General features: G+C 32.7%; 3 protein-coding genes across 3 annotated transcripts; 1 reads left to right on the forward strand and 2 right to left on the reverse strand.

Annotated features, from left to right (window-relative positions):
* The first annotated feature begins 719 nt into the window (after positions 1 to 719).
* Positions 720 to 3,526, forward strand: LOC122585331 (protein MHF1 homolog). The gene is made up of 3 exons (XM_043757462.1): positions 720 to 1,093; positions 1,203 to 1,274; positions 3,222 to 3,526. Exons 1-3 carry the CDS (start codon positions 967 to 969, stop codon positions 3,332 to 3,334), a joined length of 312 nt encoding a protein of 103 aa, XP_043613397.1. The 5' UTR covers positions 720 to 966; the 3' UTR covers positions 3,335 to 3,526.
* A 1,624-nt stretch (positions 3,527 to 5,150) lies between these two features.
* On the reverse strand, positions 5,151 to 7,899 carry LOC122595540 (1-(5-phosphoribosyl)-5-[(5-phosphoribosylamino)methylideneamino] imidazole-4-carboxamide isomerase, chloroplastic-like). Its single transcript, XM_043767920.1, has 6 exons — positions 7,848 to 7,899; positions 6,830 to 6,846; positions 6,578 to 6,785; positions 5,976 to 6,061; positions 5,597 to 5,672; positions 5,151 to 5,512 (listed from the first exon to the last, which is right to left on the reverse strand). Exons 1-5 carry the CDS (start codon positions 7,897 to 7,899, stop codon positions 5,634 to 5,636), a joined length of 402 nt encoding a protein of 133 aa, XP_043623855.1. The 3' UTR covers positions 5,151 to 5,512; positions 5,597 to 5,633.
* Positions 7,900 to 11,238: 3,339 nt separating this feature from the next.
* LOC122583229 (GATA transcription factor 2-like) lies at positions 11,239 to 12,519 on the reverse strand. Its single transcript, XM_043755656.1, has 2 exons — positions 12,346 to 12,519; positions 11,239 to 11,954 (listed from the first exon to the last, which is right to left on the reverse strand). The coding sequence occupies exons 1-2, from the start codon at positions 12,451 to 12,453 to the stop codon at positions 11,397 to 11,399; spliced, it is 666 nt and encodes a 221-aa protein (XP_043611591.1). The 5' UTR covers positions 12,454 to 12,519; the 3' UTR covers positions 11,239 to 11,396.
* Positions 12,520 to 15,531: the final 3,012 nt, after the last annotated feature.

Consider the following 15,531-nt stretch of genomic DNA (forward strand, 5'->3'; position numbering starts at 1 on the left):
GTTTATGTAATATTTAAAGCGTTCATATAACGCATAATAATATTTACCAATTTTTATTTCTCCCTAAGGTTTCTATCTTTTAACTTTTGTCTCACATCAAAGTTTTCGTTTCATTTCTTGACACTTAACTTTGGGTTCTCATGTTTTTATCAAACAACTTTTACACAGTTACGGTTCTACCTTTAAACATTTGATTTTTTATATTTTCATCCGTCTTTATATATATAATACATTCATGTAACATTTAAAACATTAATATAATTATTGTTTATATTTTTATATATCTTATTATTAATTTTTAAATTTTTTTTATTGTTATTGCTATATATTTAGTTGTCATTTTTAAATTTTGGTTTAAATATTTGACATAAATTCGGGTCTAAAATATTGTCGTGTAAAAGTGTATCCCGCAGTAACGCGCGGGTTAAAAAACTAGTAAAATTATGTTTATCAATTTACTTTTACTGTTTTTCATATCACAATATAATATAGTTCTCTATGCCTATGTTTCAACTTTCAACGATAAACATTCATTTGCAAACTCTTTTTTTTTTTTAAATCAAAAAACTAATCCTAGCCATTCATCCATCATGATCTATGGTCCAGATTGAAAGGTGATCCCTACATACAATTTTAGACACGGAGGGGTATATCCGTCTTTTTACCATGTGAACAAAACCCCAAACACATTCCCTGCTTCTCATTCTTGCAGATCTAAATTCCTTTCAACCTAAATTCTCTCCCTCGCTCTCTTTCCTCTCCTCCCTCCCTTTCTTCTCCGGCTTTCTTCTTTTCTCCGGTTGCCGTCTATTATCTCGCTGAATTCGCGCTTAATAATGTTTAATCGTTTCTTATCTCCGGCCGCCGTTTCTTTTCACGCAAAATCCACTATTTCAATCAAATCAAAACCTAGGGTTTACTATCACATTTCTTAGAACCCTAAAATATCAGCAAAAATTGAATCGAATGAATCCAATCGAAGACAGCGGTTACATTGGAAGCGAATACGACAGAGCAGAAGAAGATGAAGAAACCACTAATCATCTCCGTGGTCGTTTTCGCCTTTCCACTATCTCTATTGCTCAATCTGAAGGTATGTATATATATAGTATATTATTTTGTTTATATTTAGTTGAATACATTTTGTTTATCTTTGAATAAAGTAATGATTACTAATTGTGCGTGTGTGTGCTTGGATACAGCTAAACAAAATAGCATGGCAATATCACAATCGGTTTTCGTTTGCGTATCGGATTTAGCCTTCAAGTATGCCGGTATTGCTTCCTTTCGATCTTTTTTGTTTAATCAGACGCGTTACTTGTTGAAATGAGTTTGTATGAGCTATCATTAGTTATGTGAAATGCAGTTTGTATGCATAGTTAGGAACAAAACTGTTTAGTGTTGTTATTGTAATAACTATATTAATTTGAGGTTGATCGGTGATGGATTTAGTGGCAATTGTTAATGCTAATTGATCATTTCTTTGAAGATCAGAAATAGTATTAAATTAGTGGAATTTGGGGGTTATCAGTTTTGGAAGCTGCAAGAGAAATGAACATGTCAAATAATTATACTTTGCTCATTTTTTTGTACATATGTTGGTTGATTTGTAATGAGGTTTTAAAAAAAATGAGATGACTCATAAAAACTGAAAATAGATATCTGCCAAGTTATCCTTTTTTAGTGACTTAATTGTCTTCTTTCTGTAGCAGTACTACTTTATAGCATTAGCAGTGTAGTTTCAGTTCGACTAATGAAGTATGAACAATCAATCATGGATATGGAATAACTGTCATTCATGAACACTCTCCGATAGTCTACTCATGACCAGAACTTGTTTCTAAATTTAGTTGTCAGGTTAATTAGTGTGTGGCAACAACTACTAAATCATACAGTAGTCGGTTTACTCTTTCTCAATGTAAATTGATAACTTGTCGACTTGGCTGCTGGATATAAAACCTTTTTGTTTTTGTTTTCTTTTGTATTGTACTCTCTGTCAGGATCAACAGAACTCCATGACTTTTATAAGGATTTTTTTTTAATGTGTTCTGTTTATTTATTGTTTTTCTTCTTATTAATATTTTAGTACCAACTTAAATTTGGGGAAATGAGAACCTAAGACTAGTTATTCTCAACCTTTTTAAATAGCATAAAATTATTGAAACAAACGAAATGATAAGATGAAGAATAATTTTTTGAACATAAGTAGTAGTCTCATGACCACACAGGTAACAAAAAAGTACATGTCCATTTTGGTATTTTTTGAAAACCAACAAACTTAAATGATTTTGGTACAGGAGTAGTTTAATGACCATATAGTGATATAGGTAACAAAATGCGCATTGCTCATTTCAATAGCTTTTGAAAACTAAGTTCCTATTTAAAAGTTAATGAAATTGTAGCTTATCAGGTGATGGTGCAAACATTTTTCAAAGAAATAGCATTAAGTCCTAGGATCAAACCCGTGCATCCTTAATTTCTTATAGCCACAACAATTAAGTGATCGAGTTCAAGTATGGTTCCTTACAGCCACAACTATTAAGCGATCGAGTTCACGTATGACCCCATTAATAGACAGCTGATTGTGGTCCGGTTAGGATTGTCATCTATCAACCTTTTTGCCTCAAAACTTACCCCTGTTTGATGGCTTAATTAAAGCTATTTCTATACTTATGGTTTGACTTATGACTTATGAGCTAGACCTATGGTTTTTAGGTAGAATATGTTTTTCCACAGTTGGTATTGTAATATATATGATAAGTCCTTTTTTCATCATCAGTTTATAATCATCAAGTTCTTGAAGGTTTACATTACTTTGAGAAGGACGAAAACATTGTCATCTTTAGGGAGTAATGACCAGAAAAGTAAGTTTTATAGTTGATGTGATGATGTCAGATTTTTTACAAACAAGTACAAAAAATTAGCTTTACACATCTATTTGCTACAAGCCTACAATCCTTCAAAAGTATCATGCTCACAAATACATTTTAGATAATCTAAATGGAGCCGTGGTTAGAAAAATCTATAGAGCCGAGAACCAAACCCGATATAGCTTGTACCAGTTCGTTTTAAGCTCAATCTCGGGTCAACTTAGTTTGTTGTTTTAGACTACTTTTGCCACTCCCCCGTACTTCAAATTATAGTTTGGTTGTGCTACTTCTGTAGTTTAAGCTGGAAACATAGAACAGATCTAATTTTTTTTATTATTTAAAATTTTGCAGTTACTTATGCAGGGGATGGGTCAAGACAACCATCTGAGCTCGAGTTGCAGCAAGCTTTCCATCAGGGTAAGCATATTGCTGCCGTCGCCAAGAAACTCAAGGGAAGCCCGTGATGTCCATTTAACTTACTGAAACAATGTCAAGATAGATACAATTAGGTTACCTATTACTAACTTGTGGTTGTATGGAAACACATTGTTTTGATATATAGTACGGTGATTTAGAAAATTGTTGGATTTCATGGTTTTAAATTGGTTGTTTGCAGATTTTCTAGTAATGGATACTTTCTTTAAGTTTTTCTTTCATATGTCAACTTCTGCCTCATTAGCAATACTACTGGAAACTGCAGCACAATGTGTTTTCGATTTGAAGCATCTTGTGTATGGCCATTTATGAATTCTCGAAACCAAAACACAATGTGTTTTGGACTTAAAGCATCTTGTGTATGGCCATTTATGAATTCTCGAAAGCAAAACACAATGTGTTTTCGATTTGAAGCATCTTGTGTATGGCCATTTATGAATTCTCGAAACCAAAACACAATGTGTTTTGGACTTGAAGCATCTTGTGTATGGCCATTGCAGGAACCCTGAACCAAAACACAATGTGTTTTTAAACTTGAAACATCTTGTGTATGGCCAATGAAGGAACTACCTGAACTGAAACACAATGTGTTTCGTATTAAAAACACCTTGCGTATTAATTGGGCCTTTGGCCCATATATTTTAGCATTTAGGATTTTAGAATGCAACTTTCCCCTCGTGTTTTACTGGGTAGCTTAGGGTTTAGGGTTTGAAGCTGTAGGGTAACCCTACAGCTTCAAACCCTAAACCCTTAAGTATACCGTATACATCTGTCCCCGTCCTGTAGGCTTTTAGCATTTTAGGGTTTAGATTTTAGGGTTTTAGAATGCCCTCGGGTTTTACTGGGTAGCTTAGGGTTTAGGGTTTGAAACTGTTTCAAACCCTAAACCCTTAAGCGTACCGTATACATCCGTCCCCCTCCTGTAGGCTTTTAGCATTTTAGGGTTTAGATTTTAGGGTTTTAGAATGCCCTCAGGTTTTACTGGTAGCTTAGGGTTTAGGGTTTGAAGCTGTAAGGTTAGCCGCTTCAAACCCTAAACCCTTAAGCGTACCGTATACATTTGTCCCCCTCCTGTAGGCTTTTAGCATATTAGGGTTTAGATTTTAGGGTTTTAGAATGCCCTCGGGTTTGGGTAACTTAGGGTTTAGGGTTTGAAGCTAACCCTACGGCTTCAAACCCTAAACCCCTAAGCGTACCGTATACATCTGTCCCCCTCCTGTAGGCTTTTAGCATATTAGGGTTTATATTTTAGGGTTTTAGAATGCCTCGAGTTTTACTGGGTAGCTTAGGTTTTAGAATGCCCTCGGGTTTTACTGGGTAGCTTAGGTTTTGAGGGTTTGAAGCTGTAGGGTTTAGGCTAACCTTCGGGCTTCAAACCCTAAACCCTAGAGCGGGAACCCTCATTCTTTTTAGGTTTTTAGAATGCAGCCTTCCGCTCGGATTAGCAATTAAGCTTTATTGTATGGCCATTTTATGAATTCTCGAAACCAAAACACAATGTGTTTTGTATTTGAAACATCTTGTGTATGGCCATTTGATGAATTCTCAAAACCAGAACACAATGTGTTTTGAATTTAAAACATCTTGTGTATGACCATTTTATGAATTCTCAAAACCAAAAACAATGTGTTTTGGATTTGAAACATCTTGCGTGTGACCATTTTATGAATTCTAGAAACCAAAACTTTAGTGGCTGCCCAGCCACCCTACCATCAACTGATATGTACACTTGGACAGCTGCACAACCACTTTCGAAAAAGACTTAAGCCTATCATGTCTATCTAGTAGAAATGTTGTGTAACTTGCGATTTAAACAAAGATAATAAGTAAACTAGATATTTCATGTACTTCAAAAATCAACAATCAAAATACTTTTTCATATGAAAAGGTGCAATGCACATAGATCCAACATAATAAGCCTAACCAAACTATAAGCTTCACCAAAAACTAAAGTTTACATAGATACATCTTTTAAGGACATGGAATTGACTCAATATAGAGACCAATAATATATTTTAAACTTTCATTGAAGATATCTCATCGAGCAAGAACTTGGATTCTGCTGCAAAATCAACTGGAGCAACAGATTTGACTGTAATCCTTTGTTTCTTCTCGTTATTGTATTCTCGTGGTGCAACCATTACACGAAAAAGATGAGGCACCCATGTTGCCTTTTTAAGTTGTGTTTGGAATTTTGTCAAGTCATTCTGCAAGTACCAAAGAAACAATAAGTCTTAAAATTTATCAAAAGTTTCTGGGTATAATTTGTGTATGCAGATTATGGTTTTTACCTGTGACTTCAACTTTTGAGAATCCGGGGAATCTGGATTAAGTTCTACAATACTTTTTTTCAAGCAAGTCTAACACCTGCCCTTGAAATTCAATAGATCAAATTAAATTAAAATATTACTCATAGATAAAGCTAACACATGTCACAAATTAATGTGTTACATAAGTTTTAAAAACAGATATAAACAAAGGAATTTGTGAAGTTTGATTAATTACCATTTTACATATAGCTATATAATTCATGATCCAGTCTCCAAGAGAAGAGGCAGATCATTTTAGTAGTGAAAAAGGACATACAACTCAATATTTAGTGGCTCCTTGTCAAAGAATCTGATATACATATGTAAAAAGGATATGGAGAGAAAAAAAAAATGAACATACTGATGTGATAATGACATGGCTAGCTCCTTCTTCAATGTAACTCACAGCGTTTGGTGAATTAATACCACCTCCAACTTGCAGACCACCTAAATGATATGGTCCTCGCAGTAAGTTCAACGAAGGAAAATTTCTGTAAGTTCATACTATCAAAAATCAAAGATGGACAACTATGTGATACACAATATGTTTGCGATCACTTTTAACCGAAAGTAAGATATTAGTGATACAGCTTAGGAGTCTCCATTAACTGAAAAGGTACCAGAGAAAAATATCACCTAGTTCATTATCTTTAAAGTTCAAAATTATGTGAGACTTAATAGAGGCAATGACACAATTAGGTTGGTGTCAAACCAGAAACTACTAAACAATCTTTAAAGTTCAAAATTATGTGAGACTTAATAGAGGCAATGACACTATTAGGTTGGTGTCAAACCAGAAACTACTAAACAAAACACTCAAACATACCAAAAATTGGGACAAGAAAATAGACTATACCCAGCCATCTTTGCTTATTAAAAATATGTATCACTTGAACTATTTTTCCTCAAGATTCTGTTTATAAACAAAAAAGAGAGAACTTGGTAATGTAAACAAAAGCCTACCAGGATAAGCATGCAGGGCGCCGATTGCAGATTTGTTACTTAAAGGATCCGCTCCAAGCATGATAACATGACCACCTACAAGACCATCTTCTTTATACATAGTGGCATACTCTGCAGCCGATTTATCAGACTCAAAATTTGTCACAAGGGTTGACCCACTTTCCTTTATATCCGAAAGGGTAGATCCAACAATCTGCTTTACTTTCCCCTGAAAGACAAAAACGACTTCATATCTCCAAAATAGTTTCCTACCTCTTCCAACCTTACCCCTGAAATGGTTTACATTATTGTTGTGTTTAACACAAACATTGATCGGGGTGTTTGCATTTGAGCTAGCATAAGCGCATATTCAAAATGAAGGTCTTCACAAAAAGTTGTACTTTTTCTCGAATAAAACATAGCTAATAGTAAGTTTTATACTATAATATATTTCCACACACTCAAACATAGTCTTAAGACTATTTCATGTTATTGGGGCCAATTGAATTTTTCAAAAAGCCAGTAAGCTCATATTTTCGCTCGTACAGCCTTATCAACTTGACTGTTCCAACTCAAACATGTAATAAACTAAATTCAATAAACCATAAGTCGGCCGTAAAAATACCCTATCGACTTTCTAAAACTTCAATTACCCGAAAAGCCAAAAGAATGAACTATTCCAAAACAGAAAAACGAACCTTATGTATATCAATACAGGGGCAAAACTTAACTCCACATCTAATTGATAAACCTTGAGACCCTTTCACGTTAAATTAATTTCAAGATTCATTTTCTTTACTAAATCACAATCTTTTTAAGTTTCTTTAAGGTACACTGCGCACTTTGTAATAACCTAGTTTCTATAATACCAAGAAATATATTCATTATTCATAAATGATTTTGGATCAACTGGATCCAATCCGATCAATTACAAACCTACAACTTATTTTCTCTCAGGCATTTGATCAAACAGTTCATGAGCAACCACGGATTAAGCAATTAAATACGATTTTTAAGCAATAATATTGCGATTCCATACAATCCTACTATCAATCCTACCTTCAACGAATAAGTTAAGCTACGCAAACACCTTGTGTTTCACATTCTAAGCATGTTGATTATCAACTAGTTTGATTCAAACCTAACAATAATAACCTGATTCCATAAAATCCAACTATCATTAAGCAATGGAAACACCTACTGATTCAGATTAATCAACAATTATGTGACTGTAACCTTAAACACCTTGTGTTTTAGATGAATTGTTTGTTGTAGTTTTAGATTCACATACCTTTTATTATTTGTTCGATTTCTTCATCGATCATCACATCTTCTTCCTCCATTGATTAACAATACGAAATCAATTACTGTTTTAATTCACGGCGGCGATGTTAATTAAAGTTGAATTCCGGCAGCGATGAACAAGACGAATCGGACAAAATAGATCGAAGGAAGATGAAGATGACGGCGGGGAGAGTGTTTGACGTTGATTACCGACTGCGAGGAACAGATTTGGATGATGAAGAGGATTACCGGCGGTGGTTTGTGGCGGTCTAGGGTTTTGGATCGCCGGAGGAAACGGGAATGAAGGAGGAGGACGTGTGTTTTTTCAGTTTATATAGTTCGTGCATAATTATCATTTTGCCCCTCCGTGTTTTTTTTTTAAATGATCCTGACCTTAGATTAGATCTGATCCAACGGTTCAGATTTGTTTTCTGGTTTTCAGAAAAAACCTTGTTTTTTAATGAATACATCTCATGTTTCAACTTTATATCCGAATACTTTGATTTATATTAGTAGACTCGTAGTTATCAAAAGGAAAGTGATATTCGTATCAAAATAATTAATAATCTTATCACATGTGTTTTACTGATTTGTATTGTATGTTATAAAAGTTGTACAGTGTAGTAAATAAGTCACTATCTGTGGTACTAATATCACTTCCCAAAAAATAACGGTATTTGGCCTTTTGACAAGGGAAATGATATCCGTATAACAACAAATGATAAATCTATCACATATACGCATTCCTGGCTTATACTGTGTATTGTAAAACTTGTACATTGTGATAAGTTAATTAAAATTAGTACTAATGTTATCATTTCCCATTTTGAAAACTTCTCTGTGCAATTGTTATGTCTTCTGTGCTTTTGATATCTGTAATGATGGTCTCAACACTCAAGTTTTTACCAACATCCTTTTCTTTAGCTATTGTACACTATGCAATCAGTGATTGTACAGTAGGTATATGCTTGCATGAGTCATTAATTATTTATATGGTACATGTCGTACTATCGTGTAAACAATTTTGTATATAATTTCACAATAGCTTTTAATCAAATTAATTGAAAACCGAATATCCAATGCAAAACGTTGATACTGTTAGAAATTTGATTTTGTAAATGCAGAAAATTAGAAAAACAACATATAAATAAACAAACGTGATAATCACTATTCTTAAGGAATATTAGCCTCCACTATAAAAATACTTGTGTATTCACACTAGTTTCCTCTCAGGATTCACCCCAAAACAGAAAGATTAAACAACGTTTTTTAATCTATCTCTATGAACACTGTGTTTTATCAGAGAAAAAAAAAGATATAAGAAAAGAAGATAAATAAATGCACGTCTATCCTTCTTATTATATAGACTTTTCACAGTTTTAAAATTGTCAAAAGAACCCGTCCAAAACTGTTTTTGGATAACCACCAAAAACATAAAATAAATTTATATATATACAAAATATAAAAACGGGTATTTTATATACAAATCAAAAGATGTAAAGGTGCAAAGTGCTAAGTCAAGAACTCAAGATTATATATATTTTAAAAACGAGTTTTTAAAACGAATTTATGTATATACAAAATATACAAACAGATACTTTAAGTTTGACTATATCTCATCAAATCGAACATGAGAGAGTTTTCAAGGTTTAAATTTGAATTTGGAGAAGTACACTATAGAGGGAGGGTGACACATTCAACTTATATATGCTAGAAAAGAAATCTACTTTTAAATTTGAAAAGTTAATCATAAGCTTTTTGTTATTCTCACAATCTCACATTACATTACAAGAATATATCATGCCTTAATTTGTGGGGGCAATTTTTGTCTAAAGAAAAAGATGAAAGCAACGATTCACTTGTTTGTTCTTTAACAATACAAGTCGTTTTCCTACTATTTCATTGTTTTTTTCAAAAGGTTTAGATTAATTTACACAAAAGTGAGCTATATTGGATTTTACTTTAACAATCGAATAAGTAAAATAGTCAAACTTACCTAAAGATATCAAATGAACATAAAACACACCGAAATTCGAATGTACAAACTATTGTGGCCACATATGCTTTTCCGCGCATAACCTATAGTATTCACAATTAACATATGAATAAGAGTAATACATTTCTAATATGTTTTTCTTAACGACAATAGAATATATTTATTAAAATTAAACAAAATTTCAAGCAAGAAGCTAGAATAAAATACAAATACAAAGTACAACATATAAGAGATTTATCTAGATAGAAAATCAACAAGTACATATTCTAGAACTTAGTCGGGTTCTTTAACTCTAAAGAGTAAAGTGATAAGAAAAACTCATGGCACTTATAAAAACTGGACATGAAAAAAAAAATCTCCACCAAAAAAGATCGCATCACGAGCTTTCATTTTATGGTGTTTTTGATGTAATCTCATACAAGACTCAAGGCATCCAAAAACAAAGACTTAAATATGAACAGCAATACAACCTCAACCATCAATGGGTTCACGATCTATTTTTAACAAGTTACAAATTTGCTTTTTCCCGTATAAAATATATAAACAGTTAATTTAAGCTCGCTTATGAATTAAACAAGTAACTTTTGTGGTTCTGTAGTTTTTATTTATTTATGTTCTATTCGAGTCTTGATAGGTTATGTCGACAACCTTTTTGTTGTTTCATAATTAATATATGATTTTGTTATTTTGTCTCTACTCTACATGTCGACCTATACATATGTGCTTTGGACCCGCCAAAATCACACACGATATTGACACTTCACTCAAACTTCACATAAGCAGATTACAGATTTATAGGTGCCTTGACATTTTGATATACGCATAACGCATGTTTTCTTATATAATTTTTTGTTTCTGAAAGAAAATTATGTACTAAAACAACGTTGAATGTTATTAACCCGAGATTTTACCTTTAAAGTGATTGGAATGACAATTCTATAGCAATTAAAGATAAAAATGACAATTCTATAGCAATTAAAGATAAAAAATCGTTAAACTAAAAGTAAAGTAATTCACAATATCGTTTCTCACGAGTTATGAGTTCTAATACCATATTTAACGTTGTATGAGAGATATTAAGATGTAAACATTAAACAAGCTTAACCTTATTTATGGAAAAAAGACTATTTCTGATTATACCTAAAATACAAAACTAGAAAACGAACTTCTGGCTTTGCAATAAGTAAAATTCAAACTTTTGACTTATGTTTTTAAAGACAATGATGTTAAATAAGGAAAAACATTGTGGATAATAATGGGTTGGGATCGTTTGAAATGAACTTTATAGATAAAGTTGAGAATTTTAATAGCTGAATTAAAATCAATAGTCAAGATTAAAAAGTCACTTTTAAATTTTAACCTTTAGCTTTAGAGAATCTCCATCAAATCATAATTAAGATAATTTTGAAGAAAAATCAAGTAATTACTAATCCCATTAACTAAAGAAATTAATACTTCTAAAACATAAATCCCATCAACGCTAATTTGTACATATGGTTTAAGATGGAACAAAAATACTACTATTGTACTAACGAACTAGCATAAAGTAGAATTACTACATTATAGGATAATAGACATTCTCATTTCCAACACTTTCTTGTGAGAATTAGAATGTTTATGATTCACAAAGGTAGGACTTTTGGCTGGTCTATATTCGGGCAGCAGCCTGCCCGACTTATATCTCACTCCACATGCATTACACAATGTTTTTGGTCCTTTTGGCCCTGCCCTCCACTGTGGGGTTCTTTGTGAGAGACAATGTGTACATTTCCTTCCTTGCCCCTGCCCGGAACTACTACTACTAGTGCCAAATCCAATGCTGTTATGAGTTGTACATTTTTTTGGGTCACTTTCAGCTAACCAATAATGTTGATGCAGCATTTTGGGCTTAGACCAACATTTTGGGCTTCTTTTTATTTTGCTCCTTGCCTTGCTAGGTACAACTATTTTAAGCATCGAATTAGTTTCTTTTACTTTTGCTTGTTCTGGTGTGGTACCTTCTGCTTTAAAAGTTGTACTCTGGGGGGGTTTTAGTGGTGGCGGGATACAATTTCCACTGCTTGATAAACAATCTTCCACAAATATTGATAGCCATTCCATGTTAACATCAACTTCTTCCTATATTCAGAATACAACATTAGATGTAGGATGTACAAGTCACTATTGCATAGGATAAATTAAAATGTGAAACTAAAATCAAAGATACGTGAGGATTTTCCGCAAGTTGGGTGACAACCCATTCTCACTTTTCTCTAATTAAATTGTAATTTACAATTATTTAATTAGGTTTAAGTTTTGCCGTTGGCTAGATGTACAAAAGTACGAGTCCAAAAAGAACTTTCACATTTCATATAAAAGAAAAAACACACATGACACAAAATAAGAATTCTTAAGAAGATGATTTTAAGAATTGCAATATTATTTGTATGGTTATCGTATATGTAAGGAAAAGGGGATATAAAAACTTGTATTTAAAAAGGTACTAGTGCAAGAAGCACAAGAAGTGTACCACGGAATGGCCGGAAAGGAGGTCATCAAGGCTGCAAAGAACATGTTGCTCCGGCGGATAGTTGGCCGGAAGACTGCCGGAAAGAGAGATATTGTGGCAGAAAGCCATAAAGCTAGGTACTCTTGGAAACAAAGAAAAGGAGTTGAGAAATATACACACTATAGCAAAAACTGTAACACGAATATGTTATTTATGGAGAGACATTTGAAGCAAAGTCACCTTTTTAATTTTATTTTTACTTTTATGTGTCGGCAGATAAAATACAAAAAGAAATTTAAATTGGTTGAACCCCACATGATGTCTCTCTCTGCCTCTCACATGCATGCGCATACATACACACATTGATATACATATTACATACATATATTTCGTGTTGTATAATACATCATCAAATTTTGACATGTAAAGAATAAACACTGTGTTTTCGGACTGTTATTCTTTGGATTCTATTGCATTGTAATGTAAGGTTATCTTTAATCCTTGATTATCCTTTTTTTTCCTTGTAAAGTGTGTTTAGGTATTCGTGTAATGCTTTATACTTGCATGGTATTTGTACAACGCTGTGGTGTTCGTGACGGCAACAATGTGGTGGTGGGGGATGACTGTTGGTGGTAATGCGATGTCATGTGTGTAGATGTGTAGATAATTAATGTAAAAGTAATTGATATAAAACGTTAATGAAGATATTTTAAACAAATAAAGGACCGATAGTTTAATGTAATCATTAAGGGTATTTTAGATATTTCCTCCCATGTGACTTTCAACATAGGGGTTATTCTTTTTATAAGATAGTATAGATTAAATAAGGATGTGTAAGGATGTTTGTATAATTGAAAGTAAATTTAAAGAATATTAAGGATTATTATTTGACAATTAAAAGACGTTTAAAAACGTAGTTAGCATTGGAGATAGCCTAATTATATTGTCTTCCTACCAATAACCTCTCCGTCTAAATAGCTAGAGACTTAGAATTGAGATATAATTTCAACAAATTATTAAATTAAGGTTAAAAATCTTGGTTACTAGGTAATAAATTCATAACATAATTTTGTCATATACAACAAATACAAATAACTTACTGTTTAAAGCAAAAATTGTTGTAAATGATAAAAATATGTTGTAGATTTATCATTTACCCACAATTTTACACGAAAAAATTAAGATTTTATGTCATTAAGGTGAATTAAATTGTATTTTTATTATAAGTTCAGGGTCAAGGGTGACCTTTATTATGAAAAATACAATTTTGTTATGCATACTAGCAACGGATCTTAACGTTGTAGTTAGTATTTTTGTTTTTCTTTCCGTGTAAGTTGAGAAGAGAAAATCAAGTCATGTAATGACACGACTATGACATTCCAAAGATTAGTACGACATATTTTAGTGACAACATACACATAAATAAGCCAAACATGTTTATATGTGTAAAAAATTTGTATACAAACTTTAGACATGACTACATAAAGGCATAAAGCTTCAATACAAGCTTTGAAGTCTAGACTCTAGACACAAGTTTTACTCTTAATCTTGGAATATAGATAAAGGACTAGAAAAGGCAATTTCAAGGATGGTTTTCGGTACCGAACCGTACCGAAACCGAAAACAACCAAAAGTGAGAACCGAATACCGTATCGATTACATAGGTGCGGTACTGGTACCGGTTTTTCAGTATCAAAACCGAGTGGTACCGAAAGTAAAAAAAAACATTGACAAAAATGGTGTTGAATGTGTCAATGATTAGAGAACCATAACTAGCGAAATCTTAACTAGATTTATGAATGTAACTCACAAACAAAATATTGTTTACCCCACAATTTTTTATATGTTAGTGATAAGAGAATCAAGGTAAGCAAAATCGTTCATACTACTGTATATTATTTCTACCAAAATAGGTTATTACAACCTACAAAAGAGAAGCAAGCAAGAAAAAAAATATTAGCAATTTAATTAACAAGATAACGTATATGAACAAAAGGCAATCACGATTTCTCATATGACATTAATGGCAAGATAACACACTTAAGTTCATTTCTCCAATCTTGTTTCTTAGGATTATTAGGTATAGTCTAAGGGCGTTGGCATCGGACGCAATATGAATACATGGTGAATGTGGCACCACCACTCAACATCGTCGCCGACATACGAAAAATAAGTGGTGGTATGAAATGCGTGGTGTGACCATGCGGTCGACCATCCATTTGAGCAATGATTGATTCTTTGTGATATACCCTTTTCTATTTATTTTAAGTTTATTTTTTTTTAAATAGTAGTGAATAATGAAGTGAGTGGTCGGATGCCAACAAAATTTATATGAGTGGTGACTGGTGAGTGAGTGGTGTAGTTGAGGTGAAATAAAGTGATTGATTATAAGTAAGTGGTGAAAAAGAAAATGGGAGATGGGATGCCCTTTAAGTATACCCAAATTACATATTTTACCTCTGAATACTTAAGTAACGCATATATCCTAACTACTCGTACAAATTTAGCTCTAAACACTTAACATTACTCATTAATTGAAAAATATGATACAAATGTATCGTATGGAGTATGTATACAACTGATTTGATACCTTATAAAAACTTTTTATACATTTTTCAAAAATCGGTTTCCTTGTTCGGTTTACCGGTACTGAAACGAACAATACCGCAACCAAAATCGTCCCAAATCAAGAAACGATACCGAAACCAAATCCTTGTCGGTACCGATATCCGGTATCGGTACAGAAGCCGATACCAATTCGGTTTCGGTTTTTTAGGATTTTTGCTCATGGCTAGGCAACTCCATAATATAAACTTCAATACAAGCTTTGAAGTCTAGACTTTAGACGGTAAAAAGTTTACCATCAATGATCGATGATGATGATCAATGGAATGAATTTTCTCTTCTTTAATGTTATATATTTGTTAAGTTAGTTTTATTTGTATGGTTTTTACTAGCATCTTGTTAGTTTATTAATGAAATATCACCTCTCTAAAGAATAGAAAGAAAAAAAAAAGGCAACTCTATAATATGAAATTTTGTTTTGGAGCGGTGGAACCACAATTAATATGAAATTACTCAATATGCGGAAAAATTCAAAGGTATGCAGCAGAAATTCAAACCCATCAGATTTTCTTGATTTCAACAAAAGTTCAAACTATGTTTTTTTCCCTCCTGTATAGTCCATGTCAATACTATGCAGTAATA

Source organism: Erigeron canadensis, chromosome 1, assembly GCF_010389155.1.
Source record: "Erigeron canadensis isolate Cc75 chromosome 1, C_canadensis_v1, whole genome shotgun sequence".
Taxonomy (NCBI): Eukaryota; Viridiplantae; Streptophyta; class Magnoliopsida; order Asterales; family Asteraceae; genus Erigeron; species Erigeron canadensis.

Bases quoted from the DNA above. Each gene is read 5' to 3' on its own strand.
- LOC122585331 (XM_043757462.1), top strand. From the start codon at position 967: ATGAATCCAATCGAAGACAGCGGTTACATTGGAAGCGAATACGACAGA. The intron at 1,094-1,202 runs GTATGTATATAT...GCTTGGATACAG, and splicing joins CTCTATTGCTCAATCTGAAG to CTAAACAAAATAGCATGGCA. The intron at 1,275-3,221 runs GTATTGCTTCCT...AAAATTTTGCAG, and splicing joins TTTAGCCTTCAAGTATGCCG to TTACTTATGCAGGGGATGGG.
- LOC122595540 (XM_043767920.1), bottom strand. From the start codon at position 7,899: ATGGAGGAAGAAGATGTGATGATCGATGAAGAAATCGAACAAATAATA. The intron at 6,062-6,577 runs GTAGGCTTTTGT...CATATCATTTAG, and splicing joins CGCCCTGCATGCTTATCCTG to GTGGTCTGCAAGTTGGAGGT. The intron at 5,673-5,975 runs GTATGTTCATTT...TTTCAAGGGCAG, and splicing joins GCCATGTCATTATCACATCA to GTGTTAGACTTGCTTGAAAA.
- LOC122583229 (XM_043755656.1), bottom strand. From the start codon at position 12,453: ATGGCTTTCTGCCACAATATCTCTCTTTCCGGCAGTCTTCCGGCCAAC. The intron at 11,955-12,345 runs GTACACTTCTTG...TTCTGAATATAG, and splicing joins TCCTTTCCGGCCATTCCGTG to GAAGAAGTTGATGTTAACAT.